The following is a 15,857-nucleotide window of genomic DNA, read 5'->3' as shown; positions in this document are numbered from 1 at the left end:
TTGGGCCACAGCCCCTGGAAGGGACATTTTGGTCACAGCCCCAGGAAAGGACTGTTTGGTCACAGCCCCTGGAGAGGATCCTTGCACCACAGCCACAGGCTTTATGGCTACAACCCCAATAGGGTACTTTTGGGGTCAAAGTCCCAGGAGGTAACTTTTGGGCCACAGCCAAGGGAGGGGACTTTAAGGCCACAGCCCCTGGAGGAGACATTTATGCCACAGCCCCAGTGAAGGACTTTTTGGCCACAGTCCCAAGAGAGGAGCCTTGAGCCCCAGCCCCAGAAGGGGTTTCTCAGTAAGGGGTTCATAGGACACAGACACATATAGTGTTAATTTTTAACAATGGCAATCAACATCTTGTCAACATATAATTAAATGATCAATTTACACAACAGAAAAGCTAAGTGTGACATACTTCGTATGGTTTTAACAGGTTTTTCTAGTGATTTTTTCAAAATCTGCCTTTTGCAATTGGTAATATTGTGTTATCGCAAAAACAGAAGGTTCACTTTTAACACTGGCTTAACAAAAATAACTCCAGCAAATCAATTCTGTGCGCATGATACATCTGTAGTGTGACATGGTATTGCCAGATTGTTTGCCTTTTACTCTACTTACAAACATGAATGAGGCCCACTTGTCCCAACCCACTCCCACTATGATCACCTGATGGTTAATAAATTGCAGTAAAGTGTTGTTTTCATTCCCACAGTCAGGGAATATATATTGAGGTTGAATAGTATCTTAGAATATTCTGGATACATACTGATGACTGGCATTTGGGATGTCAGCATTCAGAATACTGATGCCAGCATCCCGAAGAAGAGAATCCCAACTAAGGTTGGGTACTTATACTTTCTTTCCCATGCCCCCCTCTAAACCCTAACTCTCCCACCCCACAGCCTAACCCTAACTCTGCCTCCACATAGCCTGACACTATCTCTTCCCGATAATCCCCCTATGCATTCCCTAATCCCCGCACACCAATGCCTAAACCTACACCCCCCACCCACAGTATAACCCTCCTCTACGTGCCTAACCCTAAGCCTCCCTCCTCACAACCTGAAAAGGTAAAGCTCACGTAGTTTGCACTAACATGGGCTTCCAAGGGGCGCAGTTGTGTTAGCACAATAATAGACAATAATTTCAATAAAAATTGATTTTTTATTTTAAAAAGGAAATAACAATATCCAAATACGAAGTGCACTTCAATGATAAAACAAGACAATACAAGACATACAACATATAACAAACAGAGGCTAATTCAATTAGTTATAAATATCTGGTATGAGGCTTAATTTAATCAGGCATCCATCAATACATCAGGGGAGCACCTCCATTGAATTAGAGGTTGGACTGTCCATTTTACAGAAGCCCAAAATTCCCAAGACAGCAGTGTTTTCGAATACATATGCGGGACTGGTAACTATATATATGCTGCAGATGCCTGTATATCAAAACCAATTGATGGATGCCTGATTAATTTAAGCCTCATACCAGATATTTCTAACTAATTGAATTAGCCGCTGTTTGTTATATGTTGTATGTCTTGTATTGTCTTGTTTTATCATTAAAGAAAAAGTTAAATAAAAGCCTCAGTAGGTTTGGTACATGTGATATATAATGCATGTGCTATGTAGGCAAGATGAATGAAACAATAGAGAAACATTATCCAAAGCAGACACCCAGTAGGACCCTAAACAATTAATTTAGGCATTATTTCTAAAATATACATTTAATAACCAGAATCGGATGAAGCAACAGAGTAAAAATTGTGCCTTTGATTATTTGATTTCTCTGCGCTAACAATAAGACAAGACTGATACATTAACAAATACGTTTATATATTTCTTTTGATGAAATTTACATTTCTTTAATAAAAAATTAAAGGTTAACATATATCTTTGATGCCTCAATATATAAAAACTGGAATTATGTAGTATCTGGGCTGCCGATTTTTATATTGTATGCCTTAAGTTAAGGCATACAATCAGATGCGATGCGATGCGATATCGCATCGCATCGCATACGATGCGATACGATGCGATGCGATGCGATGCGATGACCCGATTTTTCCATAGGATTCAATGTTAAAATGGACTGAGTCCATTTTAACATGGAATTCAATGGGAAAAAGGGGTCCTTTTCATACCCCTACTATCCAAGTGGGCATGGAGTTGGATATAAACCTGTGGCGAGCGTAGCGAGCCACCGAGCCCGAAGCGTGGCGAGCGAAGCGAGCCCCGCGAGGGGACGGTATTCTGTGTCCCCTCGCGGGGCTCGCTACGCTCGCCACGCTTCGGGCTCGGTGGCTCGCTACGCTCGCCACAGGTTTATATCCAACTCCATGCCCACTTGGATAGTAGGGGTATGAAAAGGACCCCTTTTCCCATTGAATTCCATGTTGAAATGGACTCAGTCCATTTTAACATTGAATCCTATGGAAAAATCGGGTCCATCGCATCGCATCGCATCGCATGCGATTTGGTCGGGTGCGATGCGATGCGATGGACCCGATTTCAAAATCGGCAGCCCAGTTACTACATAAGTACCATAAAAACATAGAGATATATAATTGTATCTTTGAATATAAGGGGGATCAAAAAAATAAAAAATAATAAAAATTTAAAAATATGAATATATCCCAACATGGGGAAATTATTGTGAAAATCTGGCAATGTCATATAATAAAGGAAGCTTCCATATGAATATAAATAATTTATAACATGCACACAAAGGAGCTTGACTTATGTGTGGTAGTATGTCCACTGTGAATATATAGGGAGTTCCAGGTTTCATACTCGGAGCAGAAAGCTGTGTATAATTACTTCTCCTATAGCTGGAGGATGTGAATGTGTGTGCCGCTGCTATCCGATGACCTTCGGCAGTGGCATGCACAGCTGGCAAGTGATGAACTCCAAATGGATGACGACGATGACAGCAATGAGAGAGTCCTCAGCTCTGTGCTGCCCGCTGCCGTTCAACAGCTTTTGGCAAGTGTTGTATATACCAAACAGATTGAGCAATAATGCACAATATGCTTCATAAACAGGAGCATTGTGCGCATAAAAAATTTACACCATAATGCCCATTACATGTTAAGCCACACACCATAGTGTCCATTACATATTATGCCAAACACCATAATGCCTATTAAAAATTATGCTACATAAGTGCTGCTTACCTACATGCTCATTGCCAGGGGTTCCATGCCTGTTGCCATGTGGGATTACATTGCCAAGGAGGAACACATGCTCATGTAACTGGGGGACAGCCGCCGCCGGGCAGAAATGACAGCCATTGACAGCCTGGCAGAGAGCAGCGGGCTGCCTGTATTTAGAGCACTGCAGGTCCCGGCTATTTGAAATAATACCCCTTTCACACCAGAAAATGCAGGGACTTACCCGGGAATATGGTCACAAGATTATGCAGGGACATTCCTGGGCTGGCCCTTTTTACACCAGCCTAGTCCGTGCATTTTCTGGTGTGAGGGTGAAATAACCCCCCTCCCCCTTTAGCCAACCAGCTATATCTTCGGAACCAACTGACCCATTTACATAAGACCAGTATCATATTGAAAAACTTTTGAGTGGGCTTTGAATGATTTTGGTCCCGTGAAACTGGGACGTTTGGTTCCAGATAAATCTGTCCTAAAACAACATGAACAGCCATGAAATTACATTTCTGAAATAAAAAAAAAATCGTTTTTTCCCACAATATCTCTGGAACCAATAAACCCATATGGACCAGCCTGGTATCAGATTGAAGGCCCAGCGATTTGGGTTCAACTGAGATCTGGAGGGGGAACTGGCAGCCATTGGAACCGGGTGGGGGTCGGAATTAGTGGGTCCCATGTTATCCTACAGGGAAAACGTTCCAGCATTGCCTGGCGGTATCTCTGGTTCCCGGGGGGCTAGCAACGCGGGGTCAGGCTCATGGCCCTCAGCTACCAAATAGGCCTATTTGTAGAGTGGGCCTGGAGCTGTAGCTCCTTTAGGTCCATTGTTAATCCGGCCCTGCTCACCGCTGTGTGCTCCATGATCCTACTAACTATCATATACACGGCGACAGCTACTCCGGCTTCATTCCTTTTCAGGGCTTTCTTTGCTCATGTGTGCCGCTATGTGCTTTATGCCAGCCTAAATATTTACCATTAGTCAGTACTGTCTATCCCTGTGGGGAGGAACTAATAGTATACTTACCTGCTGAAAGTGACAATGGAAGAGGCTTTCACTAGTGGAGCCTGATGCGGTAGTTGAATTTTACCTCATCAATACTGGCTCTTTTTGGTCCGGTACATGCGAATAACGAATAATTATTTATAAAACTGCAGAGACTGTATGCATAAGATTTATTGAGATACAACCATTTATCTTAAACACTCACCTACGTAAGCATACAGGTATACCTTTACTATTTTACCTACAGTAAGAACACACAGAGCTTAGTTAAATATCACAATCCTGGGTGAAAGATACACCCAATATATTTTTGAATATATTTGTTACCAACTCACTTTGAACCTCAAGATACAATGGGGGGTATTCAATGCTGTGGGCAAGTGTCAGTATTCAACGCAGACCCCCACATACACCAATTCCCCCTCGCTCCATTTTTTGAGCGAGGGGGAATTGGCGTATGCGGCTCCAGAACGCGACTAAATACAGCGAGTTTCCTGCATTAGCCGCGGGTCTCGCTGTTTTGGGGAATTCTTGCCGTCCTGTGACGGTGAGGATTTCCCCAGAACATTGAATAGAGCGAGCGGCCGGTGTAGGGGTTAAACAGCGAGGATCGTTGGTTTTATGCAATCCTCACTGTTTAACCCCCTCGCCGGCCGCATTGAATACCTGCCAATGTAGTAGAATTTGCTTGTATAGCAACAAATACATAAAATAATAAGAAAATTGTCTGTTCAAAGGAATTGTATAGTCAGTATGTCAGGATACTCCCACCCTATGGTCATAACATGTGCTGCAGAATCCCAACCACAGCTGGCCCTGGGAAAAGGCAAATTGGGCAAATACCTAGGGCTTTTGGAATTCCTTTATTACAGCAGAGGTTCGTCATCTACTGTGTGCAGGTTTGCAATTGCACTTATATATGTATTTCTTCTTATGTACTATGATCAACTGTTATGCATCTAAACGTGGACTATTCAGGCTGCCTTGTTATTACTGCAGTGCAGCTACTATGCAGCCTCACAATTATTCCGAATCTCTCCCAAATCCCACAAATGCACAGCTAGCAGAAGATAAGTAATAACGCTGGCTTTAGGGTGTCTTGTTACTGTAGATCGCCAGCATCAGCGCCGCCGCCGGACAGCTTCTAATCTATGCTGCAGTGAAAACTACCAGTCCCAGCATGCTTCGCTGCTCAGCTAGATTCCGTCACTTGAGCTCGCACAGCCAATAGAGAGGATGCTCTGCTTACCCTTATTGGGCGTCCTGCACCCGGATCTATGTGCTCCGCTGTACAGACAGAGGAAGGTAGGGTGCAGTACTGATACCAATTATTCCGGATTAACACAGTATTACACTGCCAGCATGTGCTGCATGGCGGCGCCACCGGTTGTGTTATTATTGGCACGTCTTATCCCTAGTCCAATTTAAACAGGGGAAGGGAAGAGGTCACTGCTGCATACTGTAATAAGAGTTTAGCAGCAGAGACCAAAAGTTTTATTCCACCAACGAAGCTGGCAGACAGTGAGAAGTTTCGGTATGTGGATCCCAGGAAAGGCTCCAATTTTACACCAGTAACGCCCCTGTAGCCCACATGCAAGAAAGTAATGTCATCACAGAGGATCTGACGAGGCTGAAGTTGGCTTCTTATTCGGCCAGCTTCTTATTCGAGCTCCAGCTTCTTATTCGAGCTCCAGCTTCTTATTCAGAACAATCACTTTTACAAGGGACCACAAATTTCACTGCAGAAATCAACACAGGGGGGTTGCCTACATATGACCCACTTGCAATTTCTTTTGACCAACATTGATTTGTGCAGAAAATGGGCACAAAAATGGGCATGGGTCCCAGAATCATCATTTTGAATAAGTAGCTGGTGTTCTGCAAGGGTTAAACAGCATTAGTCAAAAAATATTACACTGGAAACCCGCACAGGGGGGTCACTTACATATGACCCACTTGCCATTTCTTTTGACCAACAAGGATTTGGGCAGAAATAGGGCACTAAAGTGGGCATGGGTCCCAGAATCATCATTTTGAATAAGTAGCTGGTGTTCTGCAAGGGTTAAACAGCGTTGGTCAAAAAATCTTACACTTGGAATCCACACAGGGGGGTCAGATACATATGACTCACTTGCCATTTCTTTTGACCAACAAGGATTTGGGCAGAAATAGGGCAGTAAAGTGGGCATGGGTCACAGATGTCATTATTTTGAATAAGTAGCTGGTGTCCTGCAAGGGTTAAACAGTGTTGGTCAAAACATATTACACTTGAAACCCACACAGGGGGGTTGCCTACATATGACCCACTTGCAACTTCTTTTGACCAACAATGATTTGGGCAGAAAATGGGCACAAAAATGGGCATGGGTCCCAGAATCATCATTTTGAATAAGTAGCTGGTGTTCTGCAAGGGTTAAACAGCTTTGGTCAACAAATATTACACTGGAAACCCGCACAGGGGGGTCACTTTCATATGACCCACTTGCCATTTCTTTTGACCAACAAGGATTTGGGCAGAAATAGGGCACTAAAGTGGGCATGGGTCCCAGAATCATCATTTTGAATAAGTAGCTGGTGTTCTGCAAGGGTTAAACAGCGTTGGTCAAAAAATCTTACACTTGGAATCCACACAGGGGGGTCAGATACATATGACCCACTTGCCATTTCTTTTGACCAACAAGGATTTGGGCAGAAATAGGGCAGTAAAGTGGGCATAGGTCCCAGATGTCATAATTTTGAATAAGTAGCTGGTGTCCTGCAAGGGTTAAACAGCGTTGGTCAAAACATATTACACTTGAAACCCACACAGGGAGGTTGCCTACATATGACCCACTTGCAATTTCTTTTGTCCAACAATGATTTGGGCAGAAAATGGGCACAAAAATGGGCATGGGTCCCAGAATCATCATTTTGAATAAGTAGCTGGTGTTCTGCAAGGGTTAAACAGCGTTGGTCAACAAATATTACACTGAAAACCCGCACTAGGGGGTCACTTACATATCACCCACTTGCCATTTATTTTGACCAACAAGGATTTGGGCAGAAATAGGGCAGTAAAGTGGGCATAGGTCCCAGATGTCATCATTTTGAATAAGTAGCTGGTGTCCTGCAAGGGTTAAACAGCGTTGGTCAAAAAATGTTACACTGGAAACCCGCACAGGGGGGTCACTTATATATGAACCACTTGCCATTTCTTTTGACCAACAAGGATTTGGGCAGAAATAGGGCAGTAAAGTGGGCATGGGTCCCAGAATCATTATTTTGAATAAGTAGCTGGTGTCCTGCAAGGGTTAAACAGTGTTGGTCAAAACATATTACACTTGAAACCCACACAGGGGGGTTGCCTACATATGACCCACTTGCAATTTCTTTTGACCAACAATGATTTGGGCAGAAAATGGGCATGGGTCCCAGATGTCATCATTTTGAAGAAGTAGCTGGTGTCCTGCAAGGGTTAAACAGCGTTGGTCAAAAAATGTTACACTTGGAATCCACACAGGGGGGTCAGATACATATGACCCACTTGCCATTTCTTTTGACCAACAAGGATTTGGGCAGAAATAGGGCAGTAAAGTGGGCATAGGTCCAAGATGTCATCATTTTGAATAAGTAGCTGGTGTCCTGCAAGGGTTAAACAGCGTTGGTCAAAAAATGTTACACTGGAAACCCGCACAGGGGGGTCACTTACATATGACCCACTTGCCATTTCTTTTGACCAACAAGGATTTGGGCAGAAATAGGGCAGTAAATTGGGCATGGGTCCCAGAATCATCATTTTGAATAAGTAGCTGGTGTCCTGCAAGGGTTAAACAGCGTTGGTCAAAAAATATTACACTGGAAACCCACACAGGGGGATCACTTACATATGACCCACTTGCCATTTCTTTTGACCAACAAGGATTTGGGCAGTAATAGGGCAGTAAAGTGGGCATGGGTCACAGATGTCATTATTTTGAATAAGTAGCTGGTGTCCTGCAAGGGTTAAACAGTGTTGGTCAAAACATATTACACTTGAAACCGACACAGGGGAGTTGCCTACATATGACCCACTTGCAATTTCTTTTGACCAACAATGATTTGGGCAGAAAATGGGCACAAAAATGGGCATGGGTCCCAGATTCTTGCAAAAATGTGCACGCTCTGCTGAACGCCTCTGGAGGAAATCTCACTCTCTGGAAGACTTCCTCCATTTCAAGTTTATTCTCTCCTCCTACAGCGCTGCTCTCTCCTATACCAAACAATCTTTCTTCAAATCTCTCATCTCTTCCCATTCCTCCAATCCCAGACGTCTCTTTGATACTTTCAACACTCTACTTCGCCCTGCACCACCCCTCCTCCCTTCATCCCTCACTGCCACTGACTTTGCCTCCTTCTTCCTCTCTAAAATTGAGGTAATCCGACATGATATCTCCTTCCATACCCCCTCTGCTGCCCACCCACCCCAATCATCCTCCCCTACCAACTACCCCACTCTGTCATCCTTCTGCCCTACTACAGCTGAGGAAGTCCGCTCCCTCATCTCATCCTCTCCCCCCTCTACCTGTCCCTTGGACCCTCTCCCCTCCCGTCTCCTCAGTTCCCTCTCCCCCACTGGCTGCTCCCACCTTGCTCACCTCTTTAACCTATCTCTTTCTACTGGCATCTTTCCCTCACCCTTCAAACACGCTCTGGTCTCGCCTATTCTTAAAAAACCTAACCTGGACCCTTTATCTCCCACAAGCTACCGCCCTATCTCTCTTCTCCCATTTGCCTCTAAAATACTAGAACGGCTGGTTTACAGGCGTCTCACCAGCTACCTGTCTGACCACTCCATCCTAGATCCCCTTCAATCTGGCTTTCGGCCACTTCACTCCACTGAGACTGCCCTAGTGAAAGTCACCAATGACCTGCTGTCAGCCAAATCCAAGGGTCACTTCTCCCTGCTTATCCTTTTGGACCTATCTGCTGCCTTTGACACTGTGGATCACCCTCTCCTCCTCCACACACTCCAAAACATTGGCCTCTCTGGCACAGTCTTCAACTGGTTTTCCTCTTACCTCTTCAACCGTTCCTTCTCAGTCTCTGCCTCTGGCTCTACCTCACCACCTTCTATCCTTCCTGTCGGGGTCCCTCAGGGTTCCGTCCTTGGCCCCATTCTGTTCTCTCTGTACACCTCCTCTCTGGGTGCACTCATTAACTCCTTTGGCTTCCAATATCACCTCTATGCAGATGACACCCAAATCTACCTCTCCTCTCCTGATCTGTCCCCCACTGTTTTCTCTCAAGTTTCCAACTGCCTCGCTGCCATCTCTACCTGGATGTCTGAGCGATTTCTGAAGCTGAATATGGACAAAACCAAACTTATTATCTTTCCCCCACCCAGAGCTATGCCCCCTACTAATATCTCTATCACTGTTAACAACACCCCTGTTCCCCAACTCCGCTGCCTGGGTGTCACTCTTGACTCCTCCCTCTCCTTTGCACCCCACATCCAAGCCCTGGCCCATTCTTGCCGGTTCCAGTTACGCAACATTGCTCGCATCAGGCCCTTTCTCTCACAGAGTGCAACTAAGCTGATCATCCACTCATTAGTCATCTCACGGCTTGACTACTGTAATGCTCTTCTCACTGGCCTCGCTCAATCCCAACTAGCTCCTCTCCAATCTGTCCTCAATGTTGCAGCCAGGCTTATCTTCCTCTCCCGCCGCTCTAACTCTGCTACTCCCCTTCAACAAAATCTGCACTGGCTTCCATTCCCCTACAGAATCCTCTTCAAACACCTCACACTCACATACAGGGCCATCTCTAATTCCATTGCTCCATATATCTCTAACCTCATCTCCATTCATACACCCTCCCGCCCTCTACGGTCAGCTGACGACTGTCGTCTCTCCTCCACCCTGATCACTGCTTCCCATGCTAGAGTACAGGACTTTGCCTGTGCTGCACCCCTTCAGTGGAACGCACTCCCTCGCTCCATTAGACTCTCCCCGACCTTGCAAAGCTTCAAACGGGCACTGAAAACTCACCTATTCATCAAAGCGTACCCTTCCACTGCATAAACCAGCTATTTCTCCGACCCCTTGCCTGTTTACATCCTGCTATCTAACCACCACCCCCTCGCTTGCACCTCTTGTAATCTGTCTGTCTCCCCTTCCTACTAGATTGTAAGCTCCTCCGAGTAGCCTAGGGCCCTCTTCCCTCCTGTTGTCAAAGCCCACTTCTCTTCACATTTCACTCACAGCTCTCCTTTACTCCAACACTCAGTGACCATCTTCATACTCCTCTCCATCATTGGCCTCAAGCCTCTAGTTGTATGTTGATTGGGTCCTGACTACTTACATTTAAGCTGTAATGTGTATTGAACTGTGGTGCTCTTTATTTGTACTGTATTTTTGTTATTTATTCAATGTTATGCCAAGTTTTGTCTCCCTGTATTGTTCCTTTGTACGGCGCTGCGAAACACTTGTGGCGCCTTATAAATAAAATTATAATAATAATAATCATCATTTTGAATAAGTAGCTGGTGTTCTGCAAGGGTTAAACAGCGTTGGTCAACAAATACTACACTGGAAACCCGCACAGGGGCTCACTTACATATGACCCACTTGCCACTTCTTTTGACCAACAAGGATTTGGGCAGAAATCGGGCACTAAAGTGGGCATGGGTCCCAGAATCATCATTTTGAATAAGTAGCTGGTGTTCTGCAAGGGTTAAACAGCGTTGGTCAAAAAATTTTACACTTGAAATCCACACAGGGGGGTCAGATGCATATGACCCACTTGCCATTTCTTTTGACCAACAAGGATTTGGGCAGAAATAGGGCAGTAAAGTGGGCATGGGTCACAGATGTCATTATTTTGAATAAGTAGCTGGTGTCCTGCAAGGGTTAAACAGTGTTGGTCAAAACATATTACACTTGAAACCCACACAGGGGGGTTGCCTACATATGACCCACTTGCAATATCTTTTGACCAACAATGATTTGGGCAGAAAATGGGCACAAAAATGGGCATGGGTCCCAGATGTCATCATTTTGAATAAGTAGCTGGTGTCCTGCAAGGGTTAAACAGCGTTGGTCAAAATATGTTACACTTGGAATCAACACAGGGGGGTCAGATACATATGATTCACTTGCCATTTCTTTTGACCAACAAGGATTTGGGCAGAAATAGGGCAGTAAAGTGGGCATAGGTCCAAGATGTCATCATTTTGAATAAGTAGCTGGTGTCCTGCAAGGGTTAAACAGCGTTGATCAAAAAATGTTACACTGGAAACCCGCACAGGGGGGTCACTTACATATGACCCACTTGCCATTTCTTTTGACCAACAAGGATTTGGGCAGAAATAGGGCAGTAAAGTGGGCATGGGTCCCAGAATCATGATTTTGAATAAGTAGCTGGTGTCCTGCAAGGGTTAAACAGCGTTGGTCAAAAAAATATTACACTGGAAACCCGCACTAGGGGGTCACTTACATATCACCCACTTGCCATTTCTTTTGACCAACAAGGATTTGGGCAGAAATAGGGCAGTAAAGTGGGCATAGGTCCCAGATGTCATCATTTTGAATAAGTAGATGGTGTCCTGCAAGGGTTAAATAGTGTTGGTCAAAACATATTACACTTGAAACCCACACAGGGGGGTTGCCTACATGTGACCCACTTGCAATTTCTTTTGACCAACAATGATTTGGGCAGAAAATGGGCACAAAAATGGGCATGGGTCCCAGAATCATCATTTTGAATAAGTAGCTGGTGTTCTGCAAGGGTTAAACAGCATTGGTCAACAAATATTACACTTGGAATCCACACAGGGGGGTCACTTACATATGACCCACTTGCCATTTCTTTTGACCAACAAGGATTTGGGCAGTAATAGGGCAGTAAAGTGGGCATGGGTCCCAGAATCATCATTTTGAATAAGTAGCTGGTGTCCTGCAAGGGTTAAACAGCGTTGGTCAAAAAATATTACACTGGAAACCCGCACAGGGGGGTCACTTACATATGAACCACTTGCCATTTCTTTTGACCAACAAGGATTTGGGCAGTAATAGGGCAGTAAAGTGGGCATGGGTCCCAGAATCATCATTTTGAATAAGTAGCTGGTGTCCTGCAAGGGTTAAACAGCGTTGGTCAAAAAATATTACACTGGAAACCGGCACAGGGGGGTCACTTACATATGACCCACTTGCCATTTCTTTTGACCAACAAGGATTTGGGCAGAAATAGGGCACTAAAGTGGGCATGGGTCCCAGAATCATAATTTTGAATAAGTAGCTGGTGTTCTGCAAGGGTTAAACAGTGTTGGTCAAAACATATTACACTTGAAACCCACACAGGGGGGTTGCCTACATATGACCCACTTGCAATTTCTTTTGACCAACGCTGTTTAACCCTTGCAGAACACCAGCTACTTATTCAAAATGATGATTCTGGGACCCATGCCCACTTTAGTGCCCTATTTCTGCCCAAATCCTTGTTGGTCAAAAGAAATGGCAAGTGGGTCATATGTAAGTCACCCCCCTGTGCGGGTTTCCAGTGTAATATTTGTTGACCAACGCTGTTTAACCCTTGCAGAACACCAGCTACTTATTCAAAATGATGATTCTGGGACCCATGCCCACTTTAGTGCCCTATTTCTGCCCAAATCCTTGTTGGTCAAAAGAAATGGCAAGTGGGTCATATGTAAGTGACCCCCTAGTGCGGGTTTTCAGTGTAATATTTGTTGACCAACGCTGTTTAACCCTTGCAGAACACCAGCTACTTATTCAAAATGATGATTCTGGGACCCATGCCCACTTTAGTGCCCTATTTCTGCCCAAATCCTTGTTGGTCAAAAGAAATGGCAAGTGGGTCATATGTAAGTGACCCCCCTGTGCGGGTTTCCAGTGTAATATTTGTTGACCAACGCTGTTTAACCCTTGCAGAACACCAGCTACTTATTCAAAATGATGACATCTGGGACCTATGCCCACTTTACTGCCCTATTTCTGCCCAAATCCTTGTTGGTCAAAAGAAATGGCAAGTGGGTCATATGTAAGTGACCCCCCTGTGTGGGTTTCAAGTGTAATATGTTTTGACCAACGCTGTTTGACCCTTGCAGAACATCAGCTACTTATTCAAAATGATGACATCTGTGACCCATGCCCACTTTACTGCCCTATTACTGCCCAAATCCTTGTTGGTCAAAAGAAATGGCAAGTGGGTCATATGTAAGTGACCCCCCTGTGCGGGTTTCCAGTGTAATATTTGTTGACCAACGCTGTTTAACCCTTGCAGAACACCAGCTACTTATTCAAAATGATGATTCTGGGACCCATGCCCACTTTAATGCCCTATTTCTGCCCAAATCCTTGTTGGTCAAAAGAAATGGCAAGTGGGTCATATGTAAGTGACCCCCCTGTGCGGGTTTCCAGTGTAATATTTGTTGACCAACGCTGTTTAACCCTTGCAGAATATCAGCTACTTATTCAAAATGATGTCATCTGGGACCCATGCCCACTTTACTGCCCTATTACTGCCCAAATCCTTGTTGGTCAAAAGAAATGGCAAGTGGGTCATATGTAAGTGACCCCCCTGTGCGGGTTTCCAGTGTAATATTTTTTGACCAACACTGTTTAACCCTTGCAGGACACCAGCTACTTATTCAAAATGACATCTGGGACCCATGCCCATTTTTGTGCCCATTTTCTGCCCAAATCATTGTTGGTCAAAAGAAATTGCAAGTGGGTCATATGTAGGCAACCCCCCTGTGTTGATTTCTGCAGTCAAATTTGTGGTCCATGATTCATTAACCCTTGTAAAAGTGATTGTTCCGAATAAGAAGCTGGAGCTCGAATAAGAAGCCAACTTCAGCCTCGTGAGGATCTGCTATAAAGTGTAGGCAGATTTAAGACCAGATGTAAACGCCTAGAAGGTGATAGAGGACAGTGGGAAAGGACTATGGGTAAAAACCAGGGTAATGGGTTGTTGAGTCAACCAAATTAAGGTCAACACATGAAAAAGGTTGACATGGCTAGGGACAAGAGGTTGACAATGGGAAGGTTGACAGTCAACATGAGTTTTTTTTTTTTTTTTTAAATTGTCCTGAATGTCGACATAGTCCAGATGGACACCGTATTTATGCACAGCGTCCCCTCGAATGGCTCGCCATGCTTCGGGCACGTTGCCTCACTACGCTTGGCACACTATTCTCCACTATAGTGGATGGTAGGGCATGAAATACAACCTGTTGGCCAGCTTAAAACAAAAAAGGTGGAAAACTCATGTCGACCTAATGCTTGTGTCGACCTTTTGACCCTTTCGACCTTAGACATGTCGACATTTTGCCTGTGTCTACCTTCAGTGGTTGATAATGATTAAAAGTGTCAACCTAATGACCGTATACCAGAACCGGTCAGGACACCTGATTGGACAGGCTCCATTTATCAATATCTGTCATTCTAGAGCTTGTAATGTCCAGTTCGGGTGATGACTAGGGATGCCAATCCCGGGGCATTTTTTCAATCCCGGATTCCGGGATTGAAAAATGCTCAATCCCGGGATTTTCGGGATCCCAGGATTGGCATCCCTAAAAGAAAAACACACCCTGTCCACCCCTATATGGGCGGGCAGGTGCGTGGCAGCCGGGAGCGGGGCAGAGCAGCGCTGCGGGGGTGCAGATTTACTTACAGGCTGGCGGGAGCAGGGCAGACAGCGGCGCTGCGGTGATGCTTGCCTGCCTCCGGGCAGGTAGCGGCGGCACCAGAAGCAGGAGGGGAGGCTAGGAGTTGGCCGGGAGCGGTCCTCTGTAGCAGGACGCTGGCCTGCGCAGCGTGACGGTCAGAGGTCACACTGCGCAGGCCGCACGCCGGGGTCGGGAACAGCCGGGCAGCTTCTGAGCGGGTGCTCAGAAGCTGCCTGGCATTAGACTGCGCATGCGCAGTCTAATCCCAAAATCCCGGGATTGGATACTCCAATCCCGGGATTGAAATCCCGGACATTTTGGGGCCAAATCCCGGGATCCCGCCGATCCCGATCCCGGGATTGGCCACCCTAGTCCTGACTGATGGGGCTGCTGTGACACCTGTCACCAGGGAAAGACGGAAAGATGGAGGGGGAGAATAAAGCCACACCTAGGGAAATTTACTAAGATGGGAGTTCTAGTTCAGATGGGATGTTGCTATGGCCAACCATTCAGATAATGGGCCTTATTCTAGTTCACTCTTTCTGACAAAATCCTTCTTAGATGTACAAAACCATGTGCACTGCAGGTGGGGCAGATGTTACTTGTGCAGAGAGAATTAGATTTGGGTGGGGTTTTACTTCAAAGTGAGATCTATATTGCAGCGTAAAAATAAAGCAGCCAGTATTTACCCTGCACAGAAACAAAATAACACACCCAAATCTAATTCTCTCTGTACATTTTACATCTGCCTCCCTGCAGTGCACACGGTTTTGTCCATCTAAGAAGGATTTTGTCAGAAAGAGTGAACTAGAATAAGGCCCAATATGTAATATCTTCTAGAATATGCTAAATAAATGGATTCTATTGGTTGCCCATAGCAACATTCCATGTGAAATACAACTCCCATCTTAGTAAACTTCCCCCTATGAATCCCTTATTATACAGTAACCAGTGACCCTGTCTATCCCTCATATAAATAGAGACCCTGTATGCCTCCTTCTATGGGGTGTATTCAATGCTCTAACAGCGAG

The 15,857-nt window shown here is 45.1% G+C and overlaps 1 protein-coding gene across 2 annotated transcripts in view; it reads left to right on the top strand.

Annotated features, from left to right (window-relative positions):
• Positions 1-5,388: 5,388 nt before the first annotated feature.
• The window catches only part of LOC146080545 (enoyl-CoA hydratase EchA19-like), a 110,532-nt gene continuing 100,063 nt past the window's right edge, over positions 5,389-15,857 (top strand). The window contains exon 1 of one of the 2 annotated variants that reach the window (XM_083187959.1): positions 5,389-5,486. Coding sequence is in view for 1 of the 2 variants with exons in the window: in XM_083187961.1 (XP_083044087.1) it covers positions 5,459-5,486 (28 nt within the window). In the remaining variant the exon portion in view is untranslated. The remainder of the gene's footprint in view (positions 5,487-15,857) is intronic. The other variant, XM_083187961.1, reaches the window with a different exon arrangement.

This window comes from Crinia signifera, chromosome 5, assembly GCF_055691185.1.
Source record: "Crinia signifera chromosome 5, ASM5569118v1, whole genome shotgun sequence".
NCBI lineage: Eukaryota > Metazoa > Chordata > Amphibia > Anura > Myobatrachidae > Crinia > Crinia signifera.
The sequence above is the reverse complement of the archived record's forward strand: the minus strand, read 5'-3'. Positions and strand labels throughout refer to the sequence as shown.